Genomic DNA, 17,290 nt, shown 5'->3' with positions numbered 1-17,290 from the left:
ATGAATGCTGCTGCAACAACACTTGGAAGCTAGACACCATCCAGGGTAAAGATGCTTGACCGGCACTCCTTGCACAAACATTCCTCTCTCCGCTATTAACGTACTGTAGCAACAGTGTATATTATTTACAAAAGACACTGCAGGAACTCAGCCAAGCTCTTTAGGCAGTACCTTCAAAACTCATGAGCATTACCATCTAGAAGGACAAGGGCAGCAGACAGACCACCTGCAATTTGCCCCCCAAGTCACTTACCAGCCTGATTTGGAAATCTATCACCGTTCCTTTGCAGTTGCTGAATCAACATCCTGGAATTCCCTCCCTAATAGCACTGTGAATGTACCTACACCGTATGGACTGCAGTGGTTCAAGGAGGCAGCTCACCACCATCATCTTGAGGGAAATTGGGGCTAGGCAATAAATGCTCATTTCGTAAAAATTTGATAGAGACGTCTGTGTGGAGTGTTGCTGGTGTCTCTGATTTAATTAGTCAGTCTCCAAACCATATAGACCAGGAAGATTCCAAATTCAGAGTGTTATGTCTAAAATTTAGTGTATTAGTCTTTGGGTGCACTACTCTTCCTGCAGTTGTTGTCAGTGTCTCTGGATTTGGGAAAGAAAAATTGCCCAGGATTTCCTGCTTCTGATTGCTATCTCAAGACGCTACTGTAGCCAAATATCCTGCAGACTTTGACAGTTGAAGTTCAGACATTAGTCTCAACCATTTGGGTGAAGTATTGTGTAACTGGCCAATGTCTGTCACCATCCTTTAACTGTGAATCAATATGAATATGGAAAGAAGTGGAGGAAATTCCTCGAGCATGTGCTATTCTTAGTGAACAAAATGCGAAATTTAAAGCTTAAGTTTGGAACCTGCAGCTAATTTAGGCATGAGTCTTTTTTCTCAGTAATAAGAGAACAATACTTCTTGCCCATCTCCCACCATTATTTGCATGGCAAGGGAGGCAACGGCCTCGTGATGTTATTGCTAGACTATTAACTCAGAAACTCAGCTCGTGTTCTGGAGACCCGGGTTCGAATCCCACCACAGCAAATGGTGGAATTTAAATTCCATTAAAAAAAATCTGGAACTAAGAATATTGATCGTCATGAAACCATTGTTGATTGTCGTAAAAAAACACACCTGGTTCACTAATGTCCTTTGAGGAAGGAAATCTGCCATCCATCCTCGGTCTGACCTACATGTGACTCCAGAGCCACACAAATGTGGTTGACTTTCAAATGTCCTCTGAACAAGGGCAACTAGGGATGGACACTAAATGCTGGCCCAGCCAGCGACATCCATATCCCCACAAATAAATATAAATGACTCACCTGATAAAGGAGCAGCCTATTTAGTGTAGGGTTGCAGGGTGGTGTTCCGATGCGGCTGAACAGTCTGATCATTGATGAACTCTGAAAGCTCGCAATACCAAATAAATGTGTTGGGCTTTAACCTGGTGTTGAGATGTATTACTATGCCCGCCCCAGTCCAACCCTGGCATCTCCACACCATGAATATAAAAAGAATTGGCACTCAGCAGGTCAAGTCACTGCTGTTGCTCTGGAGGCTAATTACTTTGTTTCACTTTCAAATTTGGGTGCTGTACAGTTGATTTGAGATTAGGCTGCATAGTTGTGGTTTTTCTTGGCTTGTTTAAAACATTGGTTAAATACCTGTTGGAAATACTGCCTTTTAACTGTAAAAATTACCCTTCAATCTTGTGTATTAGTTCATCATCTTTTGCCGTCATTTTGTTGCCAAATTTCAAACAGGAAAGTTCCAAATTCAGTCTATATATTTTATCTTACAAGCAGCACCAACTTGAAAAGACCAAGTACATTTGCAATTTTTAATGTTCAAATGGATATAAGATATGACCATTACAGTTTTGTTTACCAACTCTAGTTTTTCATTCTCTTGTTGTTCTTTTACAGTGAGTTACTGGGACCATCTACTTTTAATTGCGTGAGGCAAAAGGATAATAATACTGAGGACCAGGGGAACATGGGACCTGAAGCTTATGTCACTGAAGGTGTCAGTCTATAACTACACCTTGCAGGTCGTTTGGAGTTCTGTGGTGGTCCTGGTGTTAATCCTGTCAGGATGATCGGGTAATTATGATGGCAAAGAAACAGGATGTGCGGATCCCAAGTTACAGCATCAGTGTCGTGGGATTATCTGGGACGGAAAAAGAGAAGGGCCAGTGTGGAGTTGGAAAATCATGTTTCTGCAATCGGTTTGTGCGCCCGAAAGCCGATGAATTTCACCTTGACCACACATCAGTCCTCAGCACCAGTGACTTTGGGGGCCGTGTGGTTAACAATGACCATTTTTTATATTGGGGCGAGGTTGGGAGAACGGTGGAGGAAGGAGTGGAATGTCGCATTCATGTCGTGGAGCAAACGGAGTTCATCGATGATCAGACTTTTCAGCCGCATCGGAGCACCGCCCTGCAACCCTACATTAAACGGGCTGCAGCAACCAAATTGGCATCTGCTGAGAAGCTGATGTATATTTGCACTGACCAATTAGGTCTGGAACAAGACTTTGAACAGAAGCAGATGCCAGAAGGGAAGCTGCTGATTGATGGCTTCCTTCTCTGTGTGGATGTCAGCAGGGGTATGAACAGGAATTTTGAGGAGCAGCTCAAATTTGTCACCAATCTGTATAACCAAATAATAAAAACAAAAAAACCCATTGTGGTGGTGCTGACGAAATGTGACGAAGGTGTGGAACGGTACATACGCGAGGTACACTCCTTTGCCATGACCAGGAAGAACCTCCAAGTGGTAGAGTCATCGGCACGATCGAATGTCAATGTGGAACTGGCCTTTAGTACTTTAGCGCAGCTGATAGATAAAAGCAGGGCAAGGCCCAAAATAACTCCATACTATGAAGCGTTGAAACAACAAAGTCAACTAATAGCTCATGGCAAAGATAAGTATGAATTTATCATTAGCCACTGTGTCACCCATCACAATGAAAGTTGGATGAATGCCACTAGGAAAATGCAGATGAAACCTGAATTCCAAGAGTATGTGTACCTAGAAGGAACTCTGAAGGCCAAAAAACTGTTCTCGCAGCACGTCCTGATGCTCAAGGACAAGCACATTGACCACTTGAAGAACAAGTACCTCAACAGACTTGTGCTCGCTCTTGATGCCCTTTTTCCAGACCTGAATGAGATTGAAAACTTGACCTGGCCTGCAGCCCAGCAGAGATTGAAGACCAAGCAGGACTTCCCAGCCTGGTTTGTTGTCCTTAGTGAGACACCATGGGATAAAACGGATCATATTGATAAAGTGGATGACGACCGGATTCCATTTGATTTGCTGGTTGGGAAATGTGCAGAGGATCAATTCAGAAAGCATTTGGAGAAACTGAAGAACGAAAGAAAGAGAGCTGAGATGAGGAGAGCTTTTAAGGAAAATTTGGGTACATCACCTTTCATAACTCCGGGAAAACCATGGGAAGAGGCTAGAAGTTTTGTTATGAATGAGGAATTCTATCAGTGGCTCCAAGAGCAAGAATACCAAGATATTTACAGTAGACACCAACGTGAGATCATAGATAAGGCCAAGGATCAGTTTCAGGAATTGCTTTTAGAGTATTCTGAGTTGTTTTACGAATTGGAGTTGGATGCAAAGCCCAGCAAGGAGAAAATGGGCCTCATCCAGGATGTTTTGGGAGAAGAGCAACGCTTTAAGGCACTTCAAAAGCTCCAAGCTGAGCGAGATGCCCTTGTCTTGAAGCACATTCATTTTGTGTATCATCCAACGAAGGAGACTTGTCCGAACAGTCAGAAATGCATGGACAGTAAAGTTGAACAGTTATTGGTCACGAGATTTTATCGATCTTCTGACCGGAGCCATGTGAACTCCCATTTGGACTCCAGTGCTGACAAACTCAACCTTGTACTTCTGGGCAAGGACGGACTTGCACATGAACTGGCTAATGAGATTCGAGTGTTGTGCACTGATGACAAGTACGTGCTTGAGGGCAAAATGTATGAACTATCATTGCGACCGATAGAAGGCAACGTGAAACACCGGGTTAATTCTTTTCAGACACCGACCTTTCAACCTCATGGTTGTCTTTGCCTCTACAACTCCAAAGAATCGCTATACTACATAAAGGAGAGCTTAGAGAAACTGAAGGAGTCAACTATAGACCGAAGGGACAATCATTTAGCACAGCTGCCTCTAACTCTTGTCCTAGCAAACAAAAGGGAGAGTGGTGGAGAAACACTACAGACTTTGAGGAACCATGGCCAACAACTTGCCAACAAATTGCAATGTCTTTTTGTTGATGTAACTTCTCACAGTGTAGGTTCCGGTCGAAACTTTAGTGAATTGCAAATCAATCAGGCTTTGAAAGGCTTGTTGGATACCATGAAACGCAATCTGAATCTAGTCAGTGCATCCCCCAGCATTAAGGACTTAACTGATGCAGATCTCCGAATAGTAATGTGTTTGATGTGTGGTGATTTATTTAGCGTGGATGACGTCCTCATCTCCATTATTCAGCCTCATTTTTGTAACTCATTGCAGCCTGGAAACAGCAATTCGGTAATGCTCGAATTAGCTATTGGAGCGGTGCGTAAGAGTGTTGAACTGTCAATTCTTTCCTACCATTCCTCTTTCAACATAAGGAAAAATCAGTTAGTCCATGGTTACATTGTTTTTTATTTGGCTAGGCGCAAAGCTTCTTTAGCAATGCTGCGTGCCTTTCTGTCAGATGTGCAAGACACCATACCTATCCAGTTAGTAGCAATCACTGAAGGAGCTGAAGTGTCAGAGAGTGATGTCTCCCGGGACCAGCTTGAAGAAGGCCAGGAAATCGCTCACGAGATCTGTGGCAGGTTTACTGTGATATCTAGCGGACAGCCGTTTCAGCACAACGTGGACATCTTTGCTCCGTTTTTCAGAGATGCGGCGGAAAAGAAAATCATTGTTGAAGCTTTACACATGTATGACAATGCGGCAGAAGCATGCAGCAACCCGGAAGAAGTGTTCAACTTTTCCCCCAGACCTGGCTCGCCTCTCAACAATTCAAACTGCTTTGACTATGATGAAGACATTGAAGGTCCACCACCCTATGTTGCACTTCGAGATGAAACCTCCGGGACTCCAGCAACTAAAGAGCAATCAAAGCTCTTAATGGACTTTGAAGGGAATGACAACTACTCGCTGTACAACACATTCAGCTCTTTTGAGAGGCTAAATAACAAAGTACCTCCTCCTGTAAAACCAAAGCCAATGGTACATTTTGACAAACTGATGAAGAGAATGGATTCCTCTGAGGGGAAAGAACCAGCCAGCAAAGAAATGCCGAGAAAGCATTCAACTGTAAGTTGGGCACCTTCTGAAGATGGGTCGTACACCTCTGATTACGCAGAGCCGATAGACACCTTGGTGAGACCGAGACTGGATGAAGAGAATATCTATTCAGTGCCACATGACAGCACCCAGGGCAAAATCATCACAATTCGAAATTCTATTTCTGCAAAGTCCCAGTCGAATGGAAGTGGGAATGGGTCAGACAGTGAAATGGACATCAGTTCTTTGGAGCGCCAGAGGAAACTTTCTTCTGTCAGCAAACCATTGTTGTACAGGGACCGGTCCAAAAAGTTAGGCAAGTTTGCAAGTTATCGAACAAGTTTCAGTGTTGGCAGTGATGATGAGCTTGGGTCTCTATCATCACAGAAAAAAGCAGAGGCTGATTCTTCAGTGCCTAAGGGAGATAATACTGCCAATACGTTTGAACCAGATGGAGATGAGTCAAAGCGAGGGAAGCTTCTACGTAGCTTGAGAAGGCCAACGTCCAGGGTAAGAGTCTAGGTTCCATTACAGAATTCTGTCTAACAATAATTATGAACCCATGACAAACAGGAGTCTAGCGATTGTGTTGTGGGACTAGTAATCCAGAGGTAACAAGTTCAAATCCCACCGTGACGTGAGGAATTTAACTTAAATCTGGAATGAAAAAATTTAGCACTGTGCCAGTAATGGTGACCACATAACTGACAGGTTGTCATTAAGGATCAGTGAACCAGATGGGATTATTAGGAAAGGAAATCTGCTGTTCTTGCCCTGAAAGTACACTGTAAGTGTACTTTCAGATCCTCCATCAATGCAGTTGACTCTTAACTTCCCTCCTAAGTGGCCTTGCAAGCAATTTAGTTGTCAAGAAGACAACTTTATATTTCATAGAATCCTTACAGCGCAGAAGGAGGCCATTCAGCCCCTCTAGTATGCACTAACGCTCCGAGAGCATCCCATCCTATCCTGGTAACCTCTCACACCCCACTAATCCACCTAATCGATACATATTTAATGCTGAGGGAAATTTGGCATGGCCAGCCCACCTTTATCTGCACATCTTTGGACTGTGGAAGGAAACCAGAGTATCTGGGGGAAAGTCACATGGGGGAAAACATGCTAATCTTGTCACCGAGGCCGGAATCGTACCTGGTCCCTTGAGCTGTGATGCAGCAGTGTTCACCATTTTCCTGCCCATCATTTTCCCATAAATTATTAGGAATGTGTGGCAAATTCTGGCTTTCCAACATTACCTGTTTCCCATAAATTAACAATAAACTTGATCTTGCTCCAGTGTTTTCAGAGAATTTCAGTGAAGTGTAATTTTGCATGTGAATGTTTTTGTTTCATGTTCATTTGACCTGTAGAGCCACTTTATACAATTCACAGACATTGCCATATGTACCTGGAGAATATTTTGTACTGCAAAAGTAGCTCAAATACTGATGGTGACAAATCATGCTGTTGGCAGTAGTTTATGGCGGTTAATTGAGTATTGCCCAAGAGGAGATTTGTAACAGCAGTAGAGCTTATTTAAGTGCTATATGTCTTGTAGAAAATGGATATAGTAGAACGATAACTTGCATTTTATCAGCGCCACCAATGTCTGAAAAAGCCCCAAGGCATTTCGCAATCAGACAAGTGTTGACACTGAGCCGAAGGAGTGGATAATGGGATGTTAGGATGGATGATTAAAAGCTTGGTTGAAGAGAGAGGTTTTAAATAGGGTCTTAAAAAGAAAGAGTGGAGGGATGGAACAGTGTGCGGAAAGGTGGCTGAAGGAACTGCCACAAATGAGTAGAGCAAATGGGAGTGAGGGATGCACAAGAGGCCAAAGTTGGAGGGGGAGAATCCCAGGTGGTTTGGAGGAGTTTGGCAATTGGAATGTGTATGATCACAGAGGAATTTAAACATGAGGATGAGAAATTAATTTTCCTGCAACTCTGGTTTTAATTGCTATAAAATTCCAACTGTGGTGAATAATGCAGGCTGTTGAGTAACAAACTTGGTAAAATGTCTTCAGCATCATGTGATGAATTGCTTGTGTTGTGAAGTGACTTCTGTAGGCAAACATTGCAATCACCAATGTTTCAAAAGCAGCCAGTTTTTTCTTTCTGAAACTGTTGGTTTGTGGGAAGGGCTGTTAGCCAGCACATTGGAAGAATGCCCTACTCTTTTGTGAGTACTACCGTGGAATCTTACTGTCCAGCAGCACAGGCAGATGGATCTTCAGTTTCGCATCTCATCCCTCAGCATTGCACAAAGTTGAGATTGTGTTATGTGATGTTGAAACACTCAACCTTTTAATTTGGAGGCAGAAGTGTTGCCTGTGGAACCAGGCTAATATTCAGCTATATTTGTACACCATCTGAGATCTGTTGTGCTCAACAATATCTCAACTGTTTAGTAACAGCTGCTTTTGTTGAAAGAAAATTTGAAAGTTCTTCTGTGATTGCCAACTGCTTAATACTAAGCTTTAACTTTGAAAAGATACTGCACAAGTAGAATAATAGCTTGACTTGAATGTTATCTGACTGTCAACTTAAATCTTTTCCCCTGATATTTCCCCATGTGTAACAAGCCAAAGGACAGAGTGACTCAATTTCAGCTCGATGTTACTCTTTATTCAGTATTTTTGGTAAGAACACAAGAAATAGGAGCAGGAGTAGGCCATCTAGCCCTTTGTGCCTGCCCCGCCATTCAGTAAGATCATGGCTGATCTGAAGTGGATCAGTTCCACTTTCCTGCTTTCCGCCCATAACCCTTAATTCCCCTGTCTACCAGAAACCTATCTACCCGTGACTTAAATATATTCAGCGAGGTAGCCTCCTCCACTTCAATGGGCAGAGAATCTCTCCCTCCCTCCCTCCCTCCCTCCCTCCCTCCCTCCCTCCCTCCCTCCCTCCCTCCCTCCCTCCCTCCCTCCCTCCCTCCCTCCCTCCCTCCCTCCCTCCCTCCCTCCCTCCCTCCCTACCTCCCTCCCTACCTACCTACCTACCTAAACCACCACTTTGAGGCTGTGCCCTCTAGTCCTGCTATCCTTTCTAAGCGGGAAGAATCTCTCTACCTCTATCCTATCCATCCCCTTCATTATCTTATATACCTCTATACGATCACCCCTCGTCCTTCTAAACTCCAACAAGTACAGACCCAGTCTATTCGGCCTCTCTTAATAGGCTAACCCCCTCATCTCCAGTATCAGCTGAGTGAACCTTCTCTGCACTCCCAAGACCAATATATCCTTGCGCAAGTGCGGCGACCAAACCTGCACACGGTACTCCAGCTGCGGCCTCACCAGTACCCTGTACAGTTGCAGCAAGACCTCCCTGCTTTTATATTCTATCCCCCTCGCTATAAAGGCCAACATTCCATTTGCCGCCTTGATCACCTGCAGACTGGGTTTTTGCGATTCGTGCACAAGGACTCCCAGGTCCCCCTGCACAGTAGCATGCAGCAACTTTTCACTTTTTAAATAATAATCCCTCCTGCTATTATTTCTACCAAAGTGGATAACCTCACACTTCCTAACATTATACTCCATCTGCTAGGTCCTCGCCCACTCACTCAGCCTATCCAGATCCCTATGCAGACTTTCCACACCGTCCATGCAATTTGCTTTTCCACTCATTTTCGTGTCATCAGCAAATTTCGTTACCCTACACTCAGCCCCCTCCTCCAGACCATCTATGTAAATGGTAAACAGTTGAGGCCCCAGCACCGATTCCTGCGGCACTCCACGAGTCACCAACTGCCAACCAGGATAGCACCCATTGATTCCAACTCTCTGCTTCCTATTAGACAACCAATCCTCTATCCACTCTAACACCTTACCCCCAACTCCGTGCACCCTAACCTTTTGCAGCAATCTTTTGTGAGGCACCTTATCAAACGCCTTTTGGAAATCTAAAAACACCGTATCCACCGGGTCCCCTCTGTCTACTGCACTAGTCACATCCTCATAGAAATCCAATAAATTCGTTAAACACGACTTCCTCATAACGAATCCGTGCTGCGTCTGCTCAATCAAACCATTCTTTTCTAGGTGCCTCGCTATTTCTTCTTTGATGACGGATTCTAGCATTTTTCCAACTACAGACGTTAAACTAACCGGCCTATAATTCCCTGCCTTTTGTCTGCTACCTTTTTTAAACAGCGGCGTAACATTAGCCGTTTTCCAATCTTCCGGCACTTCCCCGGAGTCCAGCGAATTTTGATAAATAATTACTAAGGCATCCGCTATCACTTCTGCCACTTCTTTCAGAACCAATGCCTAATACAGACACACATTTGTTGCAATGTTTTAACTCATTTAACTTTAAACCTTTTAATTCTTCTTCAGCTGTAACTTTTGGTTAGTACTGCCTTCTCAGTGTTAGGGACCCAGATTGATTCATGTCATTCTGTGTGGAGTTTGCATGTACTCCCTGTGTCTGTGTGGGTTTCCTCCGGGTGCTCCAGTTTCTTTTCACAGTCCTAAAGACATGCTGGCTAGGTGCATTGGCCATGTTAAATTCTCCCTCAGCGAATCCAAACAGATGCCGGAGTGAGGCAATTCGGGGATTTTCACAGTAACGTCGTTGCCGTGTTTGATGTAAGCCTAATTGTGACACAAACTTTTAAACTTTTGACTGAAAGTAGGTATTCCTTGCTCAAGCAAAACTGGCCAGTTTTGCTCCCCAATGTAGATCTTCTCTTGTAGTTTCTTTGTCTTCTCTGAAAATGTCTCCCAGGCACACTTTGTGCAGCTGATTCTCGAGTTTTCACTGAAGACAAAAATTCAAAAGCATCTCTTAGACTAAATTTCCATATTCTTCCAGAAAGTATCAGTGGAAACCGATCACACTGTTCGATTACAGCCAGTGGAGTTATTTGTAAACAATTTCCAAATCTTTACAGAAAGCTGCATGTAAATTGCATAACCTCACCGAATGTGGTAAAAGTGTCCAGCATAGTCCAAACTATCCTTAATAGATCAACACAGTGTCAAGTCACAGCTCACGAGGTAGGTCGTGACTTGCAACGGCTTCCTCTGACCTGCATCTGTGTTTAGTTTAACTTGCCCAAAGTTCCCAGCATGCTTAATTCTCATTGTCATTGCTGCTGTCACTGTTGGTCAGCCAGCCACAAGAAGATACAAAGACTTTTCTCAAAAGACTTTGAATTTCACTCTTGTGGGTGGCACTGCTGCCTCACAGCGCCAGGGACCAGGGTTCAGTTGCAGCCTTGGGTCACTGTATGGAGTTTACACATTCTCCCTGTGTTTAAGAGTTCCCTCCGGGTGCTCTGGTTTCCTCCCACTGTCCAAAGATATGCAGGTGAGATGGATTGGCCATGCTAAATTGCCTCTTCGTGACCCAAGATGTGTAGGTTAAGTGGAGTGAGCAGGATAAATGGGTGGGTTTACAGGATAGGGTGGGGGAGGGGAGGCTAGTGAGATTGGTAAGATGCTCTGTTGGAGATCTGGGGTCAATTGGCCCCCTTCTGCACTGTAAGAATTCTATGATGTATGAGTAGCTTTGTAAAATCATTGAGTGAACTAGTTTTGATATTTCAGTCAACTAACAAGATTTTAAATGTTAAAGGTAATAAGAGATGGCATGGTGGCACAGTGGTTAGCACTGCTCCCTCACAGTGCCAAGGTCCTGGGTTCAGTTCCAGCCTCAGGTCACTGTATGCAGCATCTGCACTTTCTCCCCGTGTCTGTGTGAGTTTCCTCAGGGTGCTCCAGTTTCCTCCCACAGTCCAAAGATATGCAAGTTAAGTTGATTGGCCACACTAAATTGCCCTGACTAAATTGTCAGGGGGATGAGCTGAGTAAATATGTGGGGTTACGGAAATAGGGCCTGGGTGGGATCGTGGTTGGTGCAGACTCAATGGGCCAAATGGCTGGCTCCTGCACTGTAGGGATTCTATGTACTTCATTTTTTTGGCCGTCCTTATTTAGTTTGCTATTTCTAGCTCTAATCTTGTGCTTGCACATGCTCTTTCATCATTTCACACACTCTTTCTTCCTTCTGTCATAATTGTCACCCTTGCCTCATGATAAAAAGTGGTCTTTGTGTTGAAAATAACTGACTACTAAGATGTGAGAAGTGTAACATTTCTGAGTTGGTTCAATTCAACAGCTGTTTATGCTTGAAGACGTTTCCTTGAGCGGATGAGTTCTTCCCTCTTCAGTTCTTTGTTGCATTCCTATCTCCAGTCATTAATTGTCCCTCTTTTTGAGGATGATGTTTGCTCTGGGTGATGAGTTTCTGTCATAGGATTTCCATGTGACTGAACAGGCCAATTCTCAACTCACAAACTTTGGGCCACAAGGGGCAAGATAACCCACAAGGTGATGGTTTCCAGAGTGCAGGATTTGCTTCCTTTCTTGCCTTTCCTATCATCCTTCTCCAACATTATCAAGATTATGACTCAATGTGATGCAGTTTGGTGGACAAATTGTCGTTGTTTGGGACAAATGGTAGTAGTCTTCACCCAGTCATTAATTGATAGGGGTGGCATTGTAGTTCAGTTGTTAACAATGCTGCCTCACAGCACCAGGGACCTCGGTTCGATTCCCAGCTTGGGCCACTCTGTGTGGAATCTGCATATTCTCCCTGTGTCTGTGTGGGTTTCCTCCAGGTGCTCCAGTTTTTTCCCATAGTCCAAAGCTGTGCAGGTTAGGTACATTGGCCAGGCTAATTTTACCCTAGTATCAGGGGGATTAGCAAGGTAAATATGTGGGGTTACAGGAATTGGCCCTGGGTGGGATTGTGTTTGGTGGGCTAAATGGCAGCCTCCTGTACTGTAGTGATTCTATGCCTTGTTACTGTCTTGAGTCAAGGAGCTTTGGAATGCCTTAAAACTGTTTCCTCTGCTGGAACATTAACAATTTGAGAATTGCCAAAATGGAATATGATAGAGAAGATACTTTTTGGCAAACCAGACGCTGTGCAGTCCACCAGAACTGATTTTGCAGGAGCTTTGTCTGAATGTTTGTGAAGCTGGCTTCAGGAAGGGTGCCAGTGTTTGCTGATGGCCCAGAGGATGTAGCAGAGATATTGCTGATGGAATTTCTGCAGCATAGTCATGAGTCATTGATGCGGAATCCAGGTCTTGCTATAGTGCAGGAGAGTGGTGATATGTTCTGTGCACGAGAACATTGGACTTGCAGCGGTCTTTGTTGTCAAACACTTTCTGCTGTTGTGTGGAAGCGTGAGTCAGTATAGCTGATCTACGGCTGGTTTTGCAGCTTATCAAAGGAAAACTATAACCTTATTTCCAAAATGGAATTCTATCAATTTTTCTTCACCCTCATGATCGATTACAGTTCGGTACTAATTAAATATGGTAACTGAAGGCCATATTGACCAATGGTGGCTTATTGAGGGAGGTGGCTGCTAACGTATTGGAAGTGCTCAATTTTTCAGTGTCTCCACATCATGGAGGGTGCAATCTTTGACTCACCAAGTGTACATTGATACAAGTTCTTGTTTTGACCACGTTCAAGGACAGGCTGCGTTTCTTGTATGTAGAATTGGAGATAGTGGCTTGCAAGTCTGCTGCAGAGAGCAACCAAACTGCAATTGTCTGCAAATTGTAGGTCATGTATGCCTCCGGTCAGTTTAGTTTTGGTGTAAGAATGACTGATGTTAGAGGTTTCATCAAGGAAGAATTTAACACCGGAGGGCAGTTGATCTTTGAGACGATTAGCCTCTGTTGGGTAGGTTGTGAATTGTATGAGGGCTATGCTACAGCTTTGCTTGATCCCAGTGGGGATTTCGAAGCTATCTATTTCAGATCTTCCACTCAAGGCAATTAAAGTATTGTGAAGAGGTTTCTTGGACATCCAAATTTTTGGAGCACATTTCGCAGTCTTGTGACACAATGAGTCCTATCTCTAAATATGGTAACATCTGAGTCAGTTACCAGATTCCATTGGTGCTGAGCTTGAATTGGAGGGTGCAGGAATAATAATTATATGAACAACTGACGAAAGGTTGAAAGGACCCCCATTTTGAACATGAGATTAAAGTTAGTTTTTCTTTGATAGATATCATTGGAACATATTGATAATGGGGCTCTGATTTTTGTACAAATTTCTCTCCCTAGGTTTCCCCTCAAAAAGATGACTGAATGCAGGTTGCTGCATTGAGTTCTACTTTACTTTTCCTGTTATACCACTCTCTAAGCATGACAAAGGGACTGGAGCACTTGAAATGAAAGAAGCAAAATTGAAATGGAGTGAATGCTAGCCTTTCCTGATTGGTATTACTGGCAGGCCATCATGGGATTTTGAGTGAAGCTATTGATTGTTTTGTTGCTTGGGGTAGGGAATGGGGTGCAGAGACTTCCATATAGGAAAGGAATTACATAAATGAAAGAAAATTTACACTTCTGCCAGCAAATTCTCTCCCCCCGCCCCTCTTAAGCATGGTGGCACAGTGGTTAGCACTGCTGCTTCACAGCTCCAGGGACCTGGGTTTACTTGCCAGCTTGGGTCACTGTCTGTGTGGATTTAGCGTGGGTTTCCTCCTACAGTCAGAAAGACGTGCTGGTTAGGTGAATTGACTTTGCTAAATTTTCCCTCAGTGTACCCGAATAGGCACTAGATTGTGGTGACTAGGGGATTTTGACAGTAACTTCATTGCAGTGTTAATGTAGGCCTACTTGTGACACAAATAAACACAAAACTTAAGCTGATAGTTTGGTTAGTGCTACGTCCAGTACTGGACACAACTATCATTCTTCATTTAGGAAACGAGATAGTGAGTATATGGAAGTTATTCCCAAATGAAGCATAATTCTATCATTTGATAGTACCCGCGGTTCACTTATTGACAAGCTGGTGATATTTTGAGTTGGTAGCTATGCTGCCTCTGGGCAAGGGTTGGAGTTGGGAGTGAGGTAACAAACTTCAGCAACCATCAAGCTAAGCTGTATCTTTGTATGGTTGGATTCTGTTTTGTTGCTCTCACTGTGGAAGTGAAAAACACTGGAAATAAGAGTGGATTAATGCTGACACTGCAAGTACAGGAACATTCCAACCATCTGTTTAGCATTTAGGGCTTTCTTTTTCTAGTCATCTGAAACTTGTACTCAATCTTTTTTTTTTGACAGACCAGGGTACAAACAGTGGGTTATTCAAAACTTACTTTAAGCTTTTGAACTAGCTGGCACTGTGCTGTGGTTTGAAATCTTTGTTTTAACGCAAGTTTGTTTTCATTTTCGTCCTCTGATTGTCAGGAAGAGTGGAATATTTTCCTCCACCTGTGGGAATTCAGCATGCCTTGTTCCAGTGTAGTAGAAGTTAGCTACAGAGTAAGGTTTTGGTATTTGTCCCCCCATTGATGCTGTAACCTTGAATTTCAGGGGAGCATCTCATTCCTGATGCTGTGCGATGATGGACATACTGTGTCCCTGAACACAGCCTTTAATGTTGTACTGTGAGCATGTATCTTTTTTTCACGAGATTGAAGTAACTCAAAGCCCATTCCAGTTAGGACCTTGCAACTGTATGAAGAGGAGATTCTGATTCAATTAGTCTGACGTTGTTTTAAACCTATATCCCAGAGGTCGAAGGCCAGCGTTGTCAACAACTGTGTCCCAGTTCTCTAGTGGGTAATGATTAAATCTGTGCATGATGCAATAGCTCTCAAGTTACAAGGCTCCACATTCCTCAGAGTAATAAATTGTTCCATTTAGGATTCTACTTTATATTGCTTTCTAATGTACAGTTTTGCTATGACTCGTCAGTAATCTGTCAGTCAGACCCAGATAGGTCTCCCCTTTTGTGTGTGTGTATGCGTGTGTGTCTCTTTCTCTCTCTTCTCTCCCCCCCGCCCCGCTCCAAATTTCTCTGCAGTTGATACTGATTTTTGCTTTTCTAATGTGTCATGCCCCCTTAAAAACTCAACAAGGTGCGAGCCACTTGCTGTCAAATTTGGAATGTGGAGCACTTTTAAAATTCCGAATTAGAGAATGTTCATTGCTCTTTAAAATGGCAGCATTATGATACATTGGCCTAAATCTTCCAATATGGGGCATGGCAAAAGACTGAAATTGCTGATGTGCCTCAGGATCCCGAGGGGCACATCCTGACACATGATGTGCTTATGTGGAAGTTTAAATTTCCAATTGCTGGTTTTACTCTCCCCAGCTTGCTCCAGATTTCCTATGTCGCTGGAATTAGTTGGCCACTTCCAAGGAAACTTTGGCTGTTTGCAGTAATACTCTTTTTTTTAAATGCAAATTTACTTGGAACTGCTGACGAACATAGTTTGAAGTAAATTCTGCTGGAGGGTCTAAGCTTGAGGGGGGTGGGGTGGGGGAAGCATTGCCTAGATATGAAGGAGATAGATGAGCATTGTTGGGAGTGAAGGAACATTGAATCCCTACAGTGCAGAAAGAGGCCATTCAGTCTGTTGAGCCTTCAATTTTCTGACAGCGCATCTTACACAGGCAAACCCTCTACCATATTCCCTTAACCCCACACATTTACCCCACTAATCCCCTAACTTAGATATTTTGGGCCATTAATGGGCAATTTAGCATGGCCAATCCACCTAACCCCCACATCTTTGGACTGTGGGAGGAAAACAGTGCACCCAGAGGAAACCCACACAGATATGGGAAGAACCTGTCAACTCCACACGGTCACGCCCCAAGGCCAGAATTGAACCTAGATCCTTGGTGCTGTGAGGGAGCAGTGCTAACCACTGTGAGCATGAGTATTGTTGGGAAGAGGGAGTGAACATTGCAGGGAAAGGGTGGGTTCTGCAGTGTTGAAGGTGACAGCAAGCATTTAAAACACCAAGTCAATGAACCAAAGACATACCTTAAGCGCATGTCACTTGCTACTTGGCCTCCTGATTCTGCTGGTACCAAGAACTGAAGGAGCAAAGATGTCAATGTGCCATAGCACAAGGGCTGTTTATATCTAATTTAGTGACAGGCAAGCTCATTCCACTCCTGACTGGAAGACCTAGGTCATTATCTTGGGAGTCCATTGGGGTGCTGCAGCCCTTTGTGCATAAGCACTCTGTCCTCCTACTTCCATCATGTCCAATTATTATGCTTCTTCCAGTCTTTGTATTTTTTCCCGTCTTTTTAAACTTGCCTTCCGTTGCAGCTTCCCAGTTGTCTCCAAGGTACGTGGGTGTTCAGTACTGAACTAAGCCACCCTACCTCTAAATTTATTTTTTACCCAGCAATTATTTTACCTCCGGCTGTACCAATGCGATCCTCCTTTGCTTTTCAAAGAAAACTGCAATTGGGACCTCATGACCTTAAAAATGCATTTGACAGCCAGTGAAGTACTTCTGAAATGTCTGTTGTGGTAATATACGAAACATAGTACTCAATTTGCACACGGCAAGTTCTACCAACAGCAGTAAGATTAATGATTGGATGATCTATTTTAGTGATCTTTGTTGACGGAAGAGTACTCAAGACAGAAGAGAGACCTCTCCTGTTCAAAATGTCCTGAATTTTTTTTGTCAGTTCGACATCTCAAAAGATGGAATCTCCCAGAGTATAATACTCATTCAACCAAGATTATGTTTGTGTAATTCTGGGGTGCGATCAAATGCCTTGTGTGTAAATGTGTATACAGTTTTGGAGTTTAGACCTGATATTGCTGACACACTTTCAATTTTATATAAACACAATTTCAGTTGCACAGCTACCATAAATCAGTGGTGCTGATATGTTAGTTGGAATAAGACACGGAATCTTCTAACTTAACGTGAGGGATGATATTCCTCCATGCACTTCTGTTCCTGCAAAAGGCTTGCATGATCTCTAACCTACGTGAATCTGCTTGTCTGTAATTACTCTCCAGCTCAACAGTTGCAACTTTCAGCATTAAAAGGAAGCATTGAATTTCAGATGCAGAATAGTGTACGATGTGGCATGTGGTGCAGTGCTGCTGCAATTATAAAGTGACTTATCCTGTGCCCTTTAACATGATAGTTGCAGAGG

General features: G+C 43.5%; 1 protein-coding gene across 2 annotated transcripts in view; it reads left to right on the top strand.

Annotated features, from left to right (window-relative positions):
* The window catches only part of arhgap35a (Rho GTPase activating protein 35a), a 161,781-nt gene that overhangs the window by 63,048 nt on the left and 81,443 nt on the right, over nucleotides 1-17,290 (top strand). For both annotated transcript variants that reach the window (XM_080218358.1, XM_080218357.1), the window contains exon 3: nucleotides 1,937-5,830. In XM_080218358.1, coding sequence (XP_080074484.1) covers nucleotides 2,120-5,830 — 3,711 coding nt within the window. In that variant the 5' untranslated portion in view covers nucleotides 1,937-2,119. The remainder of the gene's footprint in view (nucleotides 1-1,936; nucleotides 5,831-17,290) is intronic.

The sequence above is a fragment of the Carcharhinus amblyrhynchos genome, unplaced genomic scaffold, assembly GCF_965287045.1.
Source record: "Carcharhinus amblyrhynchos unplaced genomic scaffold, sCarAmb.v2.hapA scaffold_37, whole genome shotgun sequence".
NCBI classification, from domain to species: Eukaryota; Metazoa; Chordata; class Chondrichthyes; order Carcharhiniformes; family Carcharhinidae; genus Carcharhinus; species Carcharhinus amblyrhynchos.
Note: the sequence above shows the minus strand (reverse complement) of the source record. Positions and strands in the feature narration are given on the sequence as shown.